The sequence below is a fragment of the Notothenia rossii genome (assembly GCF_949606895.1).
Source record: "Notothenia rossii genome assembly, chromosome: 6".
NCBI classification, from domain to species: Eukaryota; Metazoa; Chordata; class Actinopteri; order Perciformes; family Nototheniidae; genus Notothenia; species Notothenia rossii.
Window position 1 is genome coordinate 57,642,401 of NC_136909.1, and position 19,913 is coordinate 57,662,313.

Genomic DNA, 19,913 nt, shown 5'->3' on the forward strand with positions numbered 1-19,913 from the left:
TGTGTGTGTGTGTGTGTGTGTGTGTGTGTGTGTGTGTGTGTGTGTGTGTGTGTGTGTGTGTGTGTGTGTGTGTGTGTGTGTGTGTGTGTGTGTGTGTGTGTGTGTGTGTGATGTATTGCCCGACAGCCCTGGATGTGCCCCTCTGTGTAGCCACCGTTCATCACTGTCATGGGCGGAGACGCCACCACTGACCTGTGGAAGGTCAGCCAATGTCACCCCGAGCCACGTGACCTTTTACCGCCGCCCTCTGACTCCCCCCCGTCCCCGTCCCCTCTCACTGACTCTTTATAGCCCCCCACCCTGATATATGATATGATTACATGTCACCTCGCCGTTCAATCCAAATACCTGTTAAGAACTATGACATAACACATGGGCTAAATTCCTCTGTTTTTCAAGGCAAGGCGAGTTAATTTATATAGCAGCTTTCAACACAAGGCAATTCAAAGTGCTTTCAAAAAAGCTAAAAAGTGCTGAAAAAACGGAAACGTTGACTTTAATTAAATGTATTATGTCAACACATTTCACATAACTGTCAAATAGGTTCAACTTCATATACTTGCTTTAAACTAACCTCATACAAGTATTTGAAATGTGTTGACATAATACATTAAATTAAAGTCAATGTTTCAGTTTTTTCAGTCCATTGCAGCGGAAATACATTATAAAATAGATCCAAAACAGTTGTTAAAAAGCAAAGAGAGTAAAATAAACATAAAACAAGCTAATATATAATAACAAAGGCATAACACATGAATAAAAGTGACACTGCAGTGTAAGATATCAATAGTTCAATTAAAAACAGGCAAAAATAAAAGTCTTCAAGTGGATTTAAAAGTAGTAAGTGTGTGTGTGTGTGTGTGTGTGGGGGGGGGGGGGGGGGGGGTGTAGCAGGGAAGGAGGGGTGGTGATGTTCCAGCAGGAGATTAAATGGGGCCGGACAGCATCTGTGTCATCATCTCAGCTGCAGCAACCAAATCATGATATCATCATGTCAACCAATAGAGAGGCAGAGACACTTCTCTTCTGCTACTCTTTGATTGATTGCTCCAGATAATCATCTCAGACCGGACTTGCATTACAAAATAAAAGCACTTAAATTGGGTGAAATGGACGACAGAGTGGAGTGTGTTTTTTTGCGTCTTCCTACTGGTATGTAGATGTTGTTCCACTCGACTGGGACTGGTCCGTGCTCGGTGTGTTGTGAGCGTGTTTATAAGGAAGCGATGAAGCAGGGGGTCAATCATTCATACGTGGAGGAAATGGGGCAATCTGGGGCCGGGTGTCAAGGAAGTGATGGATTTTAATGCTGCGATTGTAGTTAATGGCTCTTTAAATTAAATCGAGATTAAACGTCTCTGGCTGCAGTCCGAGCTTGTACAGGCACTGAGCAAGTAACCCCCCCACCCATCCCCAAAAGACTAACTCTCCATCATGTCCTTCCACATCCGCCCCACTCTAAGACTTTCTTTCCTAAACTTTACATCCACAAACGCATATACAGAACGCTAATGGATGTCTATGTGTCATGTGATCAAGCATTCATTTTGTCCAAATGCACATAATGCAATTACTCAATTCTTATTCCAACCTTGTCTCCTAAAAATTACGTTCCCACAGAACTAAACTGCATTCTCAATTACGTTTAACTAGAAACGTATTTTCTCCCACGTTACGTTTCTTATGAACGTATCTTAAATACGTTTATTTTTTACATATCTTTGCCATTTATTGTCTTGCTTATAATAATGATAATAGTCATTTATAAATTACATTTTAGAGCACACATTTGAAATCAGTAGGCGAGGCTGTAATTTCGCCAGCTGTTACTCTCATGAGCGAGGCAGAAAATAATAGTTTTAACATTGCCAAAAAGCTGCTGTGTCGTTTATTGCACCTCAAACATTAAAACAAATCCAGAGTTACGTGTTTCTGTACTTCCTCTAAGAAGAAAGGACAGTAAAAGAAGATCTCTGTAGCTTCAGGCTTGATCGCCGTTCAAATGACAGCGTTGGTTTCCCCAAAAGTGGGCGGGGCTGTAAAGTGACGTAGATTTTACTCTCATATAGTCTTCAAAACCATTCTATTTATTCTAATGTAAATTACATGCCAGTGTTTTATCTCTCTATTTATTTGTTTTTATTTTAAATCGTATAATGTCTGACTTTTTTTCCCGTCTGTGAGGAAAAGAAATGGGGCTTAGAGCCTCAAAATACTGAAATCTGTATTTTTTAAAATCTTTTTTTCCTTCTAATTTGTTATTCTTTTCTAAATAACACACTGTTATTTACTCAACAATAACACACAATTATCTTTGTTTTTATTTATTCGTTTAATTCTATAATCTTGGGCTTTTTAGCATGCTTTTTAGCCGTAAATAAAGTCACCGGAAACAGACGTAGGCCTATAAGGGACATTTCGAGCGATACACACCACAAACCACCCACTGAACAGATTACCCAAGATCCTCAGCTTGAAGCTCGTTGATTGGATGTTTTAGCCGCAAGCATGTTGGGATATGATGTTAATGCGATATGATATCCGAAAACATTTAAAAAATATATAATAATACTTTATTCCAAGTGTTCTTGCTTTTCTCTTTGAAAGTCATCACATAACTGCATTGTAATACACGGTTCGGCTGCATTAAATATTACACATCTGCCGTAGTTCTTTATTTATAGAGCCCTGATGAGAAGACTTCTGGACAAACTTGAAGAACTGCTGCCAAAACTGAATATGTGACGTGGATCATAAATATATCAACAATTAAACAACATCTTGCATTTCTTTTAACAAAATACATCTCTTTGCAGTATCAATAGTAATTCGACTGACTTTTATATTTTTATCCAATTGGTAGATAGGCTATATTTACACGGTGCACAGCTGATAGAAAAGGACTTGTAGTTTTTTAAGATATTACTGATTTATTTGAACATAAGAATGTAGGGGTGTAACGGTTCACAGAAGTCACGATTCGGTTCATACCTCGGTTTGGGGCTCACGGTTCGGTACAACAAGGAAAAGCAAAAAAAAGTCCCAAATGCATAATTTTTTTTGCTGTTATTTATTTTTAACAGTAGTGCAAGTTCTGGTATGGACATAAGGAACTCTAACATTTGGAATCATTAACTGTATTACACAGTTAAAAACAAACCACAAACAGTAACACACACACTCAGATGGCCATATTATTTATAATGGCTGATGTCAAACAAAAAGGTTAAATAAGCTGCTCTACAACTAAAAAGAATGTCTTGAAAATATTAAAATAAATAATAAGAAAGTGTTTCAATCACAATCAATAAAAGGCAATACAGAACTGTATAACATCTCCTGATGTCAACATATAACATAAATACAATGATAAATATAGAACAAAATAAAATATGTAGGCCTACCTTTAGGGGCAATGTCTAACATGTGTAATTAACTTGTGAGTGTGTGAGGCCATTATGCCTAAATAAAGGTACTCAAGCTTTACTCTATTTTCAAGTTTTTCTTCAAAAAGATGAGTTTTTCTACATTGTCAGTAGTGAGGGCAGATCTGTTGGCGGTAACTATGTCACCTGCCGTCGAGAAAACCCCCTCGCTGGGGACTGAGACTGACTCGGAGGTGATTAAGCATGTTTGACGTGTTACCACTAGCATACCACACCGCTGTCGAACAACGCCGACACACCGTCCTCGTCCGATCCAACACTCGCACCCCATCATTGTTGTAGTCCACAGAGAAGCAGGTGGGTCTTCTAGCTCCTGTGTGTTGTGTGAACTCGCCATAGCTACTAACTTTTCTTCTTCATGTATTATGTTCGTTTTGTTGTGTTTTGTGCTTGTTCTTCATTTGTTATACGGGCGGCTGGCTTTTAGGCGCAATACCTACCCCTGGATTATAAATAGTGTAATGGATACTGCCCTGAGTGACAGACTTTTTTCCCACTCGTAAAAAAAGGCGTATTCGCCGTGTGACTGCATGTGCCGAACCGTGACGTCCGAACCGTGACGGTACGGGACGAATACGGATACCGTTACACCATAAGAATGTAAATACTGAGTTGAGAGAATAGTCAGGGGATTTGGGTGATGGGAGACACATCTATGGAATCACAATTTCAATAGCTTACCATTAAATGAGGGATATACCTTTCTGTCTGTGATGTTTTACAAATCAGATATTAATGTGTAGAAGTAAAACATGATATGAAATAATATAGCAATATCCTGTAAAATTATGTAAAAACATGAATAAAACTACACATCTACAGATGTTATACATACATAAGTGTCCTAGACTAATAATACAAAGTTATTTTTAGTATGCTGTGTGTACCTTGTGTGCACCGCCTAGTGGTTAAAGCACATTATTGAATTATTTTTGTTGAATAATGTTATTTTTGTTGAATAATGTTATTTGATGAAAAAAATATTAAGAGTACATACTTTCATAGGGGGAAAGTAGAAGGTCAATGATAGAAATATAGAATATAAAAAATCAAGAAGATACTGTAAGTGATCTCTACAATAAAACAGTTTTGTGATGGATGTACAAAGATATTAATATGAGGATGTGCAAAACAGACAAACTAATTAACCTTTAGCAACACATTTAAGAATACTTTAGGTTAAGGTCTTCTTTTAAATAGGAAAAAAGCTTTGGGGGTATCTATCTACAGATAGATATATTAAGCCTGACAAAGTACTTAACGTCTCTAGTATATTGCTTTCCTGCAATGTTAACAATGTTGAAGCACTTATTTTAACTGATATTATACACATTAATGATACTCTTATGTATGTAGATAGTATAAGCAATGTGCAGAATTTGACAGTTTAATGGTGGAGGTATACACACATATTGATAGATGTCTTGTGAAGCACTGTTGCATAACTACACTGTAGTTGTCTATATGATATGTCTATAAACCTTAGGAAATCTTGAAAGGGATGTGCAAAATAGCAATTATATACAGTGTTTAATGAACTATTAGTAGAAAATAACGAATAATTAATATACTTTATAGAGATCTGCAGATAAATGTTTAATCTTCTCAAGCACCAACTATCAAATATCTCTCCTGATTGTTGGCACTTGACAATCACATTCCCTGAATTTTACTCAGGTGTAACTAAAGTCTGTTTTAAGGGTTGTTTATATTTCACATCATTAATCAAAATCTGCAAAGTAACTCAAATAAATGTAGTGGAGTAAAAATACCAGGTTAACCTCTGAATTGTAGAGGAGTAGAATTACAAAGTAACAATGAGCTGTCATGTGGGTATATATTAATGCTGCCCATTATGGAAACAAGCGATTTCCCCCCCCATTTAGTAATTACATGTTTTACATTTGTACACACCAATGTGTTTCCTATCGCCTAAACCTCCAGGGCTGTACACAGTTTAATACTGTCAACTTCTAATTTTGGTAAAAACAAAAACGTCTTTTAAAACTACAATTCCCAGTTGAGACGTGCCATAGAGCAGAGGTTCTCAATTGTTTTTCAGCCAAGGACCCCTTACAAGATAGAGAATACACCAAGGACCCCCTCATTCCGATTTGTGATTTTGGGCTATATAAATAAAAATTGACTTGACTTGACATGTATGTCCCTTGGAATAATCTGACGTAGCCTATTTTTTACACTTCTATAGTCTTAGTTATGTGAAAGAACAACACAAGAGCAATGTATTAGAAATATATTAGATATGTATTAAAAATATTTGCACCATCTCAACACAGAATACCCATAAAACAATCAATCAATCAGCTGCAAGTAACACTGTACCTAAACAAAATATCAAAGGGAAATCAAGAGAAAAGTGATCATTTGAAGTGCATTTCAACACACACACACACACACACACACACACACACACACACACACACACACACACACACACACACACACACACACACACACACACACACACACACACACACACACACACACACACACACACACACCAAGTGTTTCACTCTTAGTTAAAATTAAATGATTTATAAAAGTCTAATAACAAAATAAATGCAGGCTATAAACAATTGAACACATGCCTGCATTGCAACATATATCAAGTAAATTGCAAAACAACTGCAACTGCATTGCTACAATCCCAAACCACTACTTGTAATAGCAGCCAGCTCTGGACACTATTGGAGTGATGCAAAGCAGTCCATGAAGCTGATTGCTTTTCTCTGCAAGTGAAGACACACACACACACACACACACACACACACACACACACACACACACACACACACACACACACACACACACACACACACACACACACACACACACACACACACACACACACACACACACACACACACACACACACACACACACACACACACACACACACACACGGGTTAAAGTGGGCGGGAACGATCCAGAACAGCGTTCCGGCACCTTCGATTAATAAGTAAATAAATCTGATTGCCAGTTTCATACATAATAATGTCAAGCGAGTTCACAGGGCTGCCAACTCTCACACAATTGAGATTTTTCACACGCTCTCAGCCACAAATCCATTTTCTCAAGCAGTGAAAAACAAATTCATAACTGATAATGTCATGGTGCGAAAAGAGGACACTACTGCACATTGCGCAACAGCAGCACCAGGCAGCGACCATCTGAATAGCGAGAAATATACACAAATGTATTGTATTGTAACTTATTCCCATGCATGTTGCTCAAAGTAATCTCAGTCAGTCTCACTTCTGCGGCTCTCCCTCTCCTCTCGCGCCAGTGCGATGAGGCCGCGCAGAGCCGGACACATCAATGGACTCATCCAATTGAACCGCGAATTTAGACCCTCTCAGTCTTTCCAGCAGTTGTGATTTGATATCAGCAGACATGTCCTAAATTCGTCCGTCTGCTCTTTAGCAGAAACAGACGTAACATTAACCATCCGTTGTTGTTGCTGGCTGTAGTCCTCGCCCTTCCTCTAAAAAAAGCCCGGTCTTTTTTTACATAATCTGGATGCTTGGTCTCGAGGTGCCTCTTCAATTTGGCAGGCTTCATCGCCTCATTGGCAAGACACCGCAGGCATATCAGACATTTCGGTTTCCCTTCCACTTCAATAAATCCATATTGGAGATACTCCTCATCGTATTTCCTTACTTTTGTTTTCATTTACTTCATTTGTAGCCGTAACCGTCGTTTAAAAATATCAGTCCATCTTCGTAGTATGCTAGCCGTGTTATATCTCTATGATGCTAGCAGTGGCGCTCTCTGACTGACGTACCAGTTATTGTTGTTTCCATGGTAACGGGTGACGCGCTTGATTTTTAAATGTATAGATTCGTTAGATTAGAACGTAATCTATGAACTATTTTAGATTAAAAAAATAAAATATTATTTGTTGAACTATGAAGCCCTTTGTAAAAAAAATATAATGAAAAAAAAATGATATCATGAAATTTAAATGAATGAATCTGAAAACTTTTCACGGACCCCCTGGCAGAGTGCCACGGACCCCCGGGGGGTCGCGGACCCCACTTTGAGAACCACTGCCATAGAGAACATGTTGCGAAACACAATGGGCCAGCATGTGTAGTTCTGGGGGGCGTTCGAGTCCCAGTTTTGAATAGTCTGCCATTGTTTCTGTTCCATTTCAAAGAGCTTGTACGCTCGGCGTAACCTTGGCGCACTGCCACTCCAACATCCAATCACAGAGCTTGAAGATTAATCAAGGGTTTGTCAACGGGACTGTAGTCCCGAACGATAGCTGGGTATTATGGGTATTGTAATGTCTTCGTCCATCCTAAAACAAAATGTCGGATTATCATATCAAATTAACAACACCACATCTGGCGTCACAGAGATGATCTTCTGTTACTGTCCTTTCTTCTTAGAGGAAGTAGAGAAACACGTAACTCTGGATTTGTTTTAATGTTTGAAGTGCAATAAACGACACAGCAGCTTTTTGGCATGTTAAAATTATTATTTTCTGCCTCGCTCATGAGAGTAACAGCTGGCGAAATTACAGCCTCGCCTACTGATTTCAAATGTGTGCTCTAAAATGATATTTATAAATGACTATTATCATTATTATAAGCAAGACAATAAATGGCAAAGATATGTAGAAAATAAACGTCTTTAAGATACGTTCATAAGAAACTTAACGTGGGAGAAAATATGTTTCTAGAAGATATGTAGAAAATAAACATATTTGAGATGCTTTCATAACGAATGTAACACGGGAGAAAATACGTTTCTAGCTAAACGTAATTGAGAATGCAGTTTAGTTCTGTGGGAACGTAATTTTTAGGAGACAGGGTTGCTTATTCAGGTTCCTGTGGATCCCTACAAAGTCCTAATAGGTTTAATACAAATAAGGCGTTTAATCATTTTTAAATGATTTCAATTGTTTATTCTAATTTCTAAAGGTTGAAGGCTATTGTGCTTTTTGGGGTGTTTTCCCTTCCCTGTAGTGTGTTTTACTTTCGCAAAAGTGATGTGGTAGGCTAAGGGGCGGGCTATCGCTAAGCTGTTGACCAATCACAACAGAGCAGACAGAGGGTGAAAATAGGTGCTGCAGCACAGGCAGTATGAGAAAAATAAAGAGCTTTTTGAACATCAAAGCCACAAGATACAAATATGAACCTGAAAATAGGGCCCCTTTAAAAAATGCCAGGTAGGAGTTTAGATTTTTATATTTCTGACATTGCTATTAAAAAATCTCCAAATAGATTGTGCATTAACATCACTCAGAAAAGGATAGTGTTATTATTATTATTATACGTATCTTTTTACAATTTCAAAGCACCAACAGGGATGTGTTTTGTGTTGCTATGAACATTTAGGTAATACCTCAATCACTCAACAATTAATGTAGTTAATCCTTTACATAATACAATAAAAATAAATCTAACTTGGCTCCAGCCGTAGAAACCCTCACTGCATTTGTTTCTCATTTAAAAATATTCCGATCTAGTTAGGTTAAGATGTTATTTTTCCTAAAGTGTAAGGTGAATTTGTTCTGCTGCAGTGTGACACTCACATCTAATTCCATTTGCTCCTTTCAAAGTCACCATATTGGGACAGCCAGTTATAATTGGAGCCATACATCCTGCACAGGCAGTATGGATTAATTCAAGTATGCTAATGTAATTCAATTTGATACAGTTAATCTTGTACTAATGCAGATTGAAAGATGTGAGGTGCAATCAAATACCTCTTAGCCTTTTAATTTGCATCTGAGTTGAGGAAAAAAATAAAATTAGTCAATTTGTAATTATGTGACCTTGCCCATAATTAGTTTATTCATCACTGCAATTAACTCCCCATTAGGAGTCTCAGAGAGCCATAGCCGGTTAAGGAGAGAGGCTGAGGGAAGAGACTTATGTTTCTTCTCAGAACGAGAACACTCACAACATGCGTTTGTCTCATGTAATAAGCAGCTTCATGGGGAATCATGTGCTGTTTGAGAAAGGTCTGATTGGATAATTAACTCAGGACTGTGGGATCTGATCAAACAGCTGCAAACTGAATGTGCGCGGTTCAATACTCAGTATCGTTTGTATAACTCTCCTCCATAAGTTATGCGTTAAAGGCATGAAACAGGCATCTGCATTATTATTTCGACATTGCAAATGGCACAGATTTGTCTGCATTAAGGAAAGTATATCGATTACAGATGGACATATAAACATCATTGGTGGAAAGTAAATACGAACATTTGTTGAACTACTGTACTTAAGTACAAGTTTGATGTACTTTTACTTAATTTAAATATTTTTTATAATCATTTAATATTGTCTCCACAGTAACACGCATACAGTAACATTAGATGGTTGTCATTAAAGAAGAAGAAGTGCCTCTTCAATACTGTACATCAACTTGAAATTCTCTTTTGGATGCATATGATGTATTATACAAAAACAATAATTTTATAACATTATAGTTTTTTTAAGTTACTTATGAGCTCAAGTCTCCTTAACATTTTAAAATAGATATTTCTATGTTTGCAAGGATCATAATGTATCATGTGTATATGTATCATGTATTGTTGTTCCCATAGTTGCAATACAGGATTATCTTTCAGATCTGATCTATATCTCATTATAGCAGTGATTGTAATGCACTTGAATATGATTATAAGTTAATCTAAGTAAGTGATTCTGTCCTGCCCCTCGTTTGAGGAAGAGATTTTGTCCCTCCCCACTTAATATCACATCAAGGTTAGGGATCTCATGTGACCAGGTGAATTCTTCAACAAAAACAAATGAACTTAAACATGCAATTATTTATTACGGATTGTTTAGTTTGTCATACATATTTCTCTGTTTAATGTCCACTTAACATTGCTATGATAAATATATTTAAAAAAATGTATTCATTCAGGTTTTCACCCGGTATAAAGAAACATAACCTTATAAATCCTAATAAAAACATCTTATTAATGATTATTATTATAAAGCATTATGAGTATTTATGAGTGAATAATATAATGATGGGTTGTAAGCAGATTATAATGCATAGTAATAAACTATGTTCATAGTTTGTGATGCTGTGAGATGTCCTTTTGTTGTTTTGTTTATGTTTTTTTATGTTTCATGTGGAACCTACTTGAGCAGGTCTCCCTTGAAAAAGAGATCAATGATCTCAATGGGATACACCTGGATAAATAAAGGTTTGAAATGAAATGAAAAAGTCAAAACATTGTGAAATGTTGGTCCCACATTGAAAAAACTGAAACTTTGACTTTAATAAAATGTATTATGTCAACACATTTAACATAAAATAGGTTCACCTTAATATTATTACTATTGACTAACACAGTACAGTTTTGTGAAATGTGTTGACACAGACATTGTAGTTTGTCAGATACTAGCATCTGATGCTGCATAAACAATAATAATGCAGTCAAATCAATTTTGTTGCTAATCTTTGACACATCCAAGACTCTAATAACCACCAAAGTTCCATACCTCTACTAATTATTATATTGAAGCAATTTCATTTTTTTTCATTAATAATGAAATAATTCAAATAATGAATCAGACATTTAAAGAGTTAAAATCCTGAAAATGATTCAATGTTTGGTAGTTTTTAGTACGTTAGAAGTTGTTTAAGTGATTCATCAACAAAAAAAGTAGAACAAAATATTGATGTATTTATCAATCAATCAATCAATGTTTATTTATATAGCCCAATATCACAAATGTTACATTTGTCTCAGTGGGCTTCACAGTTTGTACAGAATATCAGTATGACAATACGACACCCTCTGTCCTTAGAACCCTCACATCGTACAAGGAAAAACTTCCAGAGAAAACCCACAGTTTAAAGGGAAAAATGGGAGAAACCTCAGGGAGAGCAACAAAGGAGGGATCCCTCTCCCAGGACGGACAGACGTGCAATAGATGCCGTGTGTAAATTGAAAAGATAGTACACTTGCAACATAGGTAGTCCAAATGTTTGGAAATGCATGTGTGTATAATAGGAAGATGAATCCACGAGGATATCCATCCAGGACTTATGATCCAGGACCACAGCCACGACTCAAGATCCAGGACTCACGATCCATGACACAGGACCGCAGGATCATCCATGACTCCGGATCCCGGCGTATATAGACACCAAAAAGAAAGACATTTGGGGAAGCTAGGTTAATCGGAACATGAGAGTACACAGGTATAGACAGAGAAAAGGAAGAAGTAAGATGTCCCCTGACAAACTAAGCCTATATCAGCAAAACTAGGGGCTGAATCTAATCAGCCCTAACTATAAGCTTTATCAAAAAGGAAGGTCTTAAGCGCACTCTTAAAAACGGATAGAGTGTCGGCCGTCCGAACACAAACTGGAAGCTGATTCCACAAAAGTGGAGCTTGATAAGAAAAGGCTCTGGCTCCCATTCTACTTTTAGAGACTCCAGGAACAACCAACAACCCTGCATTCTTGGAACGCAATGCCCTAGTAGGACAGTAGGGTATAATGAGTTCTTTAAGGTAAGATGGCGCCTGCCCATTAAGGGCTTTGTAGGCGAGAAGAAATTTTTTAAATTCTATCCTGTGTTCTATAGGGAGCCAGTGTAAGGCAGCCAGAACAGGAGTAATGTTGTCCCTTTCCCTAACTCTGGTTAGTACACGAGCTGCAGCTTTTTGAATCAGCTGAAGCAACTTGCCTGACTTCTTGGTACACCCTGATAATAAGGAGTTACAATAATCCAGCCTTGAAGTAACAAATGCATGGACTAGTTTCTCTGCATCGTTTTGAGGCCAGATATGCCTGATTTTTGCAATGTTACGTAGATGGAAGTAGGCAGTCCTTGAAATTGATTTTATGTGGGCGTTAAAGGATAAATCCTGATCAAATATAACACCAAGATTCCTTACAGTCTCACTGGAGGCCAAATTAATGCCATCCATAGTTAGTATATCTTTAGATAATTTGTTTCGTAGATTCTTTGGGCCAAGTACAATAACTTCAGTTTTGGTCATGTTTAACATAAAAAAATGTAAGGTCATCCACGTTTTTAAGTCCTTGAGGCAGTCTTGAATTTTATTTAGATGATTAATTTCATCAGGCTTGATTGATAAATATAGTTGAGTATCATCCGCATAACAATGAAAGTTTACAGAATGATTCCTTATAATATTGCCTAACGGAAGCATATATAATGTGAACAAAATAGGTCCGAGCACTGAGCCCTGTGGCACTCCATGGCTAACTTTGGTTTGCGTGGAAGATTCATCGTTGACACGTACAAACTGAGAGCGTTCAGATAGATAGGACCTAAACCAGCCTAAAGCAGTTCCCTGTATGCCAACTTAGTGCTCAAGTCTTTGCAATAGGATATCATGGTTGATTGTATCAAATGCAGCACTGAGATCGAGCAAAACAAGAATAGAGACAAGTCCCTTGTCTGAGGCTATTAGAATGTCATTTGTGACTTTAACCAGAGCTGTCTCTGTGCTATGATGTGTTCTAAAGCCAGACTGAAAAACTTCAAATAAATCATAGTTTTTTAAGTACCGTAATTTTCGGACTATAAGGCGCACCTGAATATAAGCCGCAGCAGCTAAATTGAATGATGTGTACATATATAAGCCGCACTGGACTATAAGCCGCAGGTGTTTTAATGTTTAATTACCATATGTAAGGGTTCGTGCACAGAGGGGATTGTCGGGAAAGAGATGGCTGTTTGAGGAAGCTCCCATTGATTAACATTTCAACAAACAAGTTGCATATTTGCATAACGTATTCAAATGTTACCATTTAGTGCAATAATAGCTACAGAACATGTACTGTGCTGTGTAAACTGTACTGTATCACATAGCGTTTCAGACACACAAACTTTTCAACTTTCAAACTTAAACGGTGCGCTCCCAGCGCACGTACCGGCATTGATCTACAGCAGCGGTTTTCAACCAGTGGTACGGGGACAAACTGTCTCGCTCTCGTAATGTCTGTCTGTCTTGCTCTCGTTCTGTCTCTCGTACCACTCTCGGTTCCACTTCTACTTCTGCGCGCTACCTGTCTCACTCTTTTCCGGCCTCCAGCTTTTCCTGCTGGAACCCGCCGCTTAAAGGTGGGGGTCCGCGGACCGGCCATAGAGCCCATAGACTTATAGGTGGTGGACTGTAACCTGTAAAATCCATAGATTTAGGAGGTCCCCTAGTGGCCGTTAGCTGTAAAAATCCATAGATTAGCCGCACCGTTATATAAGCCGCAGCGTCGAAAAATGGGAAAAAAGGCACACAGCTGTTTTGCAACTGCTTTCTCAAGAATTTTTGCGAGGAACGGAAGATTAGAAATAGGTCTATAGTTGGCTAAAACCTCTGGATCGAGGTTGTGGTTTTTAAGAAGCGGTTTTATCACTGCTACTTTGAATGATTGTGGAACATAGCCTGATAATAAAGACATATTCATAATATTTAATAAAGATGTGCTAATTAATGGAAAAACTTCTTTTAACAGCTTAGTTGGAATCGGGTCTAAGATACACGTTGATGGTTTAGAAGAGAGAATCATTGAATTTAATTGTTCAAGGTTTATGGCTGAAAAGCATTCTAGTTTACTATCTAGTGTAATATTAGAACTTACGTTTCCGGGAGCTGTTGATAATACTATACTGGTCAAAGGCAAGAGGTCATTAATTTTGTTTCTAAGAGTTAAAAATGACGGTAAACTGTAACAAATAAGATTGGCTGCAAAATTTTCCAGGTCGGATGCGTAAGACTAAAAATGAGGCTTTCAAAGGAGGTATCATTTAATTTTTGTTTAGTATTGATAAGTAAACTTGAGTCAAAGATTGCTTCAACTCCACCTCCTCGGCCCGTGCCTCGGGCAATATGAGTATTGGTATGGCTAGGTGGAGTGGCCTCATTTATGCTGACATATTCTTTATGTCTCAACCAAGTTTCAGTGAGACAGCATATATCAATATTATAATCTGATATTAAATCATTTACCAATATTGCTTTAGATGCTAGAGATCTTATGTTTAAGAGACCACATTTAATCTTCCTGTTTTGTTGCACTGTAGTAGTTGTTACATTTACTTTTATTAGGTTATTATGTATGACACCTCTATTAGGTTTTACCTTAAATTGTCCTTGGGCAGACACACACACCGTTAATATTGGGTATTTTATTGGGTTCGGGATTCCTATGGATGACTGCCTAGGAGAGAGCGCAGAGAAGCGTGTAAGACTGTGACTCCGCCTCCTGGTCTCAACTCCAGTTTGTCATGGATTAAGTCCACAAAGCCCTGAAATGTTTGCCGAAATGAGATTTGCCCCTTCCAAAGTAGGATGAATGCAGTCTCTCTTAATCAGACCAGGTTTTCCCCGGAAGGCTGTCCAATTATTTACGAAGCCCACAATGTTTGCTGGGCACCACCAAGACAACCAGCGCTGAAATGATGACATGCGGCTATACATGTCATCATTGATCAGATTGGGGAGGGGACCAGAGAAGATGACGGTGTCCGACATTGTTTTAGCATAACCACACACCGACGCCACATTAAGTTTGGTGCATTCTGATTGGCGTAAACGAACATCATTACCACCGACGTGAATAACAATCCTACTGAATTTACTTTTATTTTTAGCCAGCAGTTTAAGATGCGCCTCAACGTCGCCCGATCTGGCCCCCGGAATGCATGTGACTGTGGAGGCTTCGGTCTCTAAATTCACGTGTCTCATGATAGAGCTACCAATAACCTGAGTTGGCTTCTCAGTGGGTGTCTCGCTGAGTGGGGAATATCTGTTAGATACGTGAACGGGTTGGTGGGAACCTGCGGGTTTCGCGTTATACCCCTTCTGAACAGTCACCCAATCTCCCTGCTGCTCGGGAGTTGCCGGGGGACGGCTAAGAGGAGCTACCTTTTGCCGGTCCGCACCGGCTAACATGGGCTTTACTGTAGCTGAGTTACTTTCTAAGATGCGGAGCCGGGCTTCTATGGCTATGATTCCCGCCTCCAACCTAACAACTATACTACATTTAACACATGTATCGGTACCAGTAAAGGAGGTAGGGAAGTAACCAAACATGAGACAGTTAGAGCAGGAAATAGCACCCGAGGGTGGGGAAAGAGCCATGGCTAGCTATCAAGTTAAAGTAGCTACCGTTAGCAAACCCGAAAAGGGTGTAGGCAACTGTGGAGTTACAGTCGCTAAGAGAAGGAGAATTGTGAGTGCTTAAGCTGTAGTAACGTGTGATTACAACGTCATGCAGTTGCCGTGATCAAGAGTTTTAAAACGATCGATTAAGTTTAAGATAATAAGCTATCAGCAACAGAACAGGCACACGGGATACCCGGAGATGACAACAACAACCGAAAGTTACAACATGCTTACCGCAATAGTGGTCCGTGTAGAAAACAGTATCGGTGTGTTTCCTGTTGTGTGGGATGTAGAGTTTGGTTGTTTGCAGGGTACAGAAACACACTGTGCTGCCATCATGGGGCCTCCATGTATTTATGTATGTATGTATTTAATAGCAGTTTTTTGGGGGGTGTACAAGGGTTAAAGAGCAACTTGCAGGTTAGAGACACCAGTGAATAAATGTGTAGGAAAATGATGTATACACTAGATTTTCCCAAAAATATACAGAAATATACACTACAGTGACATCTGGCGTCGTTTTAGTAAGACATTTTCACTTCCGCATAAAAAAGCCTCCGCACGTGACATCCCGCGTGTGACGTAACATGGGGGAAACAAGGGGAAGAGCGGCCGGTCTACCGTATGAATAAACATGGATCACAATGCTAGTTTTGACACAGAAGAGGTTGAAAATATATATTTGAATGCATATGATTATAATTATGAGCCTGCTAGGCGTCCAAGAGACCAGGAGCAGCCAAGGATTAGAAAAAATAACAGCCATCGGAGAGAAATGGAGCTTTGGCGTGAGTAGAACCAGTGGAGAACAGAGCAGCTGTCTTGGTGAGTGACCGGCGTTAACATGTTAGCTAACGTCAGTCACATCACAACATTGTAAAGTTAGCAATCATATATCAGGCTATAACTAAAGTAGTATTGATAATATAGTAACGTTACTGGCAGGACTGTTGATACCGATCCATAACAGAAACTAATGCGCAAGTATCAGCCGTATCTCACGTTACCTAATGCAACTCCGCACTACGGTGCTGACCGGAGGGGAGACGCGAGATACGGCTGATACTTGACGATCTGGCGGAGAAAGGTTGTGGAGCCTCCGTTGATATGTCGTTGTAAATGGCTTGATGGAAAGCAGGTGTGTAGTCGGGGAGGGTGCACAGCTGATTGCAGCAGGTGAGTGGAGGTTGAGCCGGGAGCCAGGAGTGACAGCCACCACGCCCACACAAACAACACAGACAGGGGGAAACAAACAAACACAAAGGAGACGGCTGGAGCAGTACAGCCACCACAGCGTTACCTAATGCAACTCCACACTACGTTTTACGGTGCCGTGTACCGGAGGGGAGAGAGTGCAGCGAAGCGGGGAGAGAGATGTAATACGGTTTCTTGATAAAGCTGTGGAGACGGAGTATGTACTGCAGGGAGGTGGATGCACAACGCACCAAGGAACGAACGCTAGCTCCGGTCCTTTTCCCGTGAGGGAAACTGTGGACTCGATGCCATGACAGGCTTGAGTTTGTGCAACCTGCACAAACACAAGCTCACCATGATTACAAATGGTGAAATGCAATGTAAAATTACCGAAAAAATACCAGCTCACTAAATCACAACCGCTCAAACCAACTACAAACTACTACCGCGGATTGGGCAGAGACCGAGTCCGAGAAAGTTAACTCCCCCATGTGACGTAATATGACGCGTATGACGTTAAAAAAAGCAGTTTTTAGTAGCAGAGCTCAAAACGGCTCCTTTTCCTCTGAATTCCTGCCCTTATGTCTTGTAAAACATATCAAATCCTGCATTAACATTTTTTATTGTAATTTTCAGGCAAGGTTAAGCATAAATGTAGTAAAAAAAAAAACCTGCAAGTTGCTCTTTAAGTAGATTACTAACACAAGTAATGTGCATAATAGACATACAGTATGCCATGTTTCTGCACACGATGTAGGAATGTGGTAAATTCAATAAGATGAAAGAAAGATATATTTGAACAACTCTTGAAGTAGTGTTCAGTGGTCAAATCAATAATATTCATTATACTTGTATACAAATATCTATTTCATAATGATATACTACTACGATAAAGTTATCCAAAATTCAATGTAAGAGTTTATGATCGTGTTGAATTATTTTTAAATCGTGCTCCTACAGTAGATGATAGACATCGTTACACAACCGTGAAAGTTAAATCAATCTAACTTTCATTTACTTTGTGATAGGCAGATTATATGATGTAAGCAGTTTAACATGCACAACAGACATATGCCTCATGAGTTACCGGAAATTCAACTGTGATAGATCGTGTTGAAGAAATGTGAAATCGTGCTCCCAGATGATAGACATTGTTACATGACTGTGAAACTTTTAACATTTCAGTTTCATTTGCCTTGTGCTTTAAGTAGAATATAATGTATGGGTTTCAAATGCATTGTAGACATATGCCTCATAGAAAGTTACTAGAAATTCTAAATTATAGTTATGATTGTGGTGAAAATCCTGCTCCCAACGATAGACATTTTTTTCCGAATGTGTAATTTTAATCACAAGCTTTTATTGGCCTTATGCTTCAAGCAGATTATAACACAAGTATGTTTCAAAAGCATTATGGAGATAGGACTCATATAAGTTACCAGAAATTCAACATAATAGTTTATGATTGTGTTGAAAAAATGTAAAACCATGCTACCAGATGATAGACATCGTTCCATGACTGTGTAAACGTTTTTGTGTTTTGATGACTTATTCCTGACTAATATTGAGTGTCTCTGTTCCGCAGTGCAAGTGGTCCAGAAAGGGATTCATCAGGACTCGATGGGCCCTGGCAGACTGGTGAGTTCCTGCAGAGACACTCCCCCCCCCCCCCCCTCATTCCAGCTGTGATCAGAGATTCTATTTCAGCGTGTCCCTGCGATGTGTGATCCTGGTCATAGAAAGCACACAGCTGAACCCTCTCTGGACAGTACGCATCAGGGATCTGATTACACCTAATCGCGTTAGTCAAGCAGTTGCATATGACAGATGACCAAAAAGATTAAATGCAATTGAACCTGTACGGCATGAATACATTCGCTTACTTCCAGCGTGCACAACAGGGGATTGGGGGACGAGGAGTGGGGGGGATCGTAATCTAATAGAAGGATGACATGAGAACTAAAGAGCTGAAACGGTAAGCATTTAATAGGGGCATGACGTTTGACAAGAGAGGGAGAAGGATAGGGAGATGGGAGAGACAGAGATAGCATGCATGTATTCAGTTGTTCAGGTTGTCACTGCAGAATAAGCCCCTTGAGATAAGACTATTCCTCTGGGTGGGGGGGGGCTGCCGAACACCATGCAAACAAAGCAGATTGATATGATCTGCAGGGAGGTGTTCATCACTGTACATTGAGCTGTCTCGCTCCTGCCTGACAGAACAAACTGAAGGAGAGCCGATTAGTGTTTGTATGAGAGATATGTGCCGTCATGAGGAGAGCCAGTCCTTCTGGGTCAAATAGCATTGATTTGATCCGCCTTACAAGGGGGGTGTCTTCAGGAGAAATCAGATCATTCAAACCAAGCGCTTAAAAATGTGTCCTTGTTGCTTTATTATTCTATTATTTATCGACTACTCAAAGGATTCTGTTGATTTGATCAAAACGTGTTTTTCTTTTCTCTAGGAAAAATCATCTCCACTTTAAATCCTCTGTATTTCAGGGACTTGCTTACTCTATTTGTTTCTTGGAACTAAATCATTCAGGATGTTAAAAGCATTCACAGAATGACTACTTCAGAAATCTTTCTCAACCAAGAAAGCAGCCTTTCACATCACATTCACTTAAGTCCATTGTCATTTGAGTTTCATCCAAACCCTCATCTGAAATCAAGCTTTTATCAATGATTAAGTTTTAATGCAGTTAATGGATTCATTAACAAATTAAATTGTAATTTATTTACATAAGCTGCAATGGTTGAATGAAATGTCTCGTGTTATGCGTGCAAGATGAATTCATCTGGATAATGAAGTCACTGAGAGTGTTTTTTCATCGCAGTGCCTTTGATTTGGTCAACATCCACCTTTTCCATGATGCCTCCAACCTGATTGCGTGGGAGAAGAGCCCCTCTGTGTACTCCGGGACCAGGCAGAAGGCGCTGGGCTACGTCTTAGACAGGTAGGAACCCAACGGACGCCTTTCATCCAGACTGTATTCCTGAACACAGTTCTCATTGACATGTGGGGCTGTGGGGAGAATCCCTGCGTATGAAACCTCTCTCTATTTATCCTGCATCTTGTTTAAGTGAATTTCCACAATATGTATGATTTATAAGTAATAGAAACTGATATTTTCTT

At 39.0% G+C, this 19,913-nt stretch overlaps 1 protein-coding gene across 2 annotated transcripts in view; it reads left to right on the forward strand.

Moving 5' to 3' along the window:
- The window catches only part of inpp5a (inositol polyphosphate-5-phosphatase A), a 215,933-nt gene that overhangs the window by 136,676 nt on the left and 59,344 nt on the right, over positions 1-19,913 (forward strand). For both annotated transcript variants that reach the window (XM_079690298.1, XM_079690297.1), the window contains exons 7-8: positions 18,363-18,415; positions 19,615-19,734. In XM_079690298.1, coding sequence (XP_079546424.1) covers positions 18,363-18,415; positions 19,615-19,734 — 173 coding nt within the window. The remainder of the gene's footprint in view (positions 1-18,362; positions 18,416-19,614; positions 19,735-19,913) is intronic.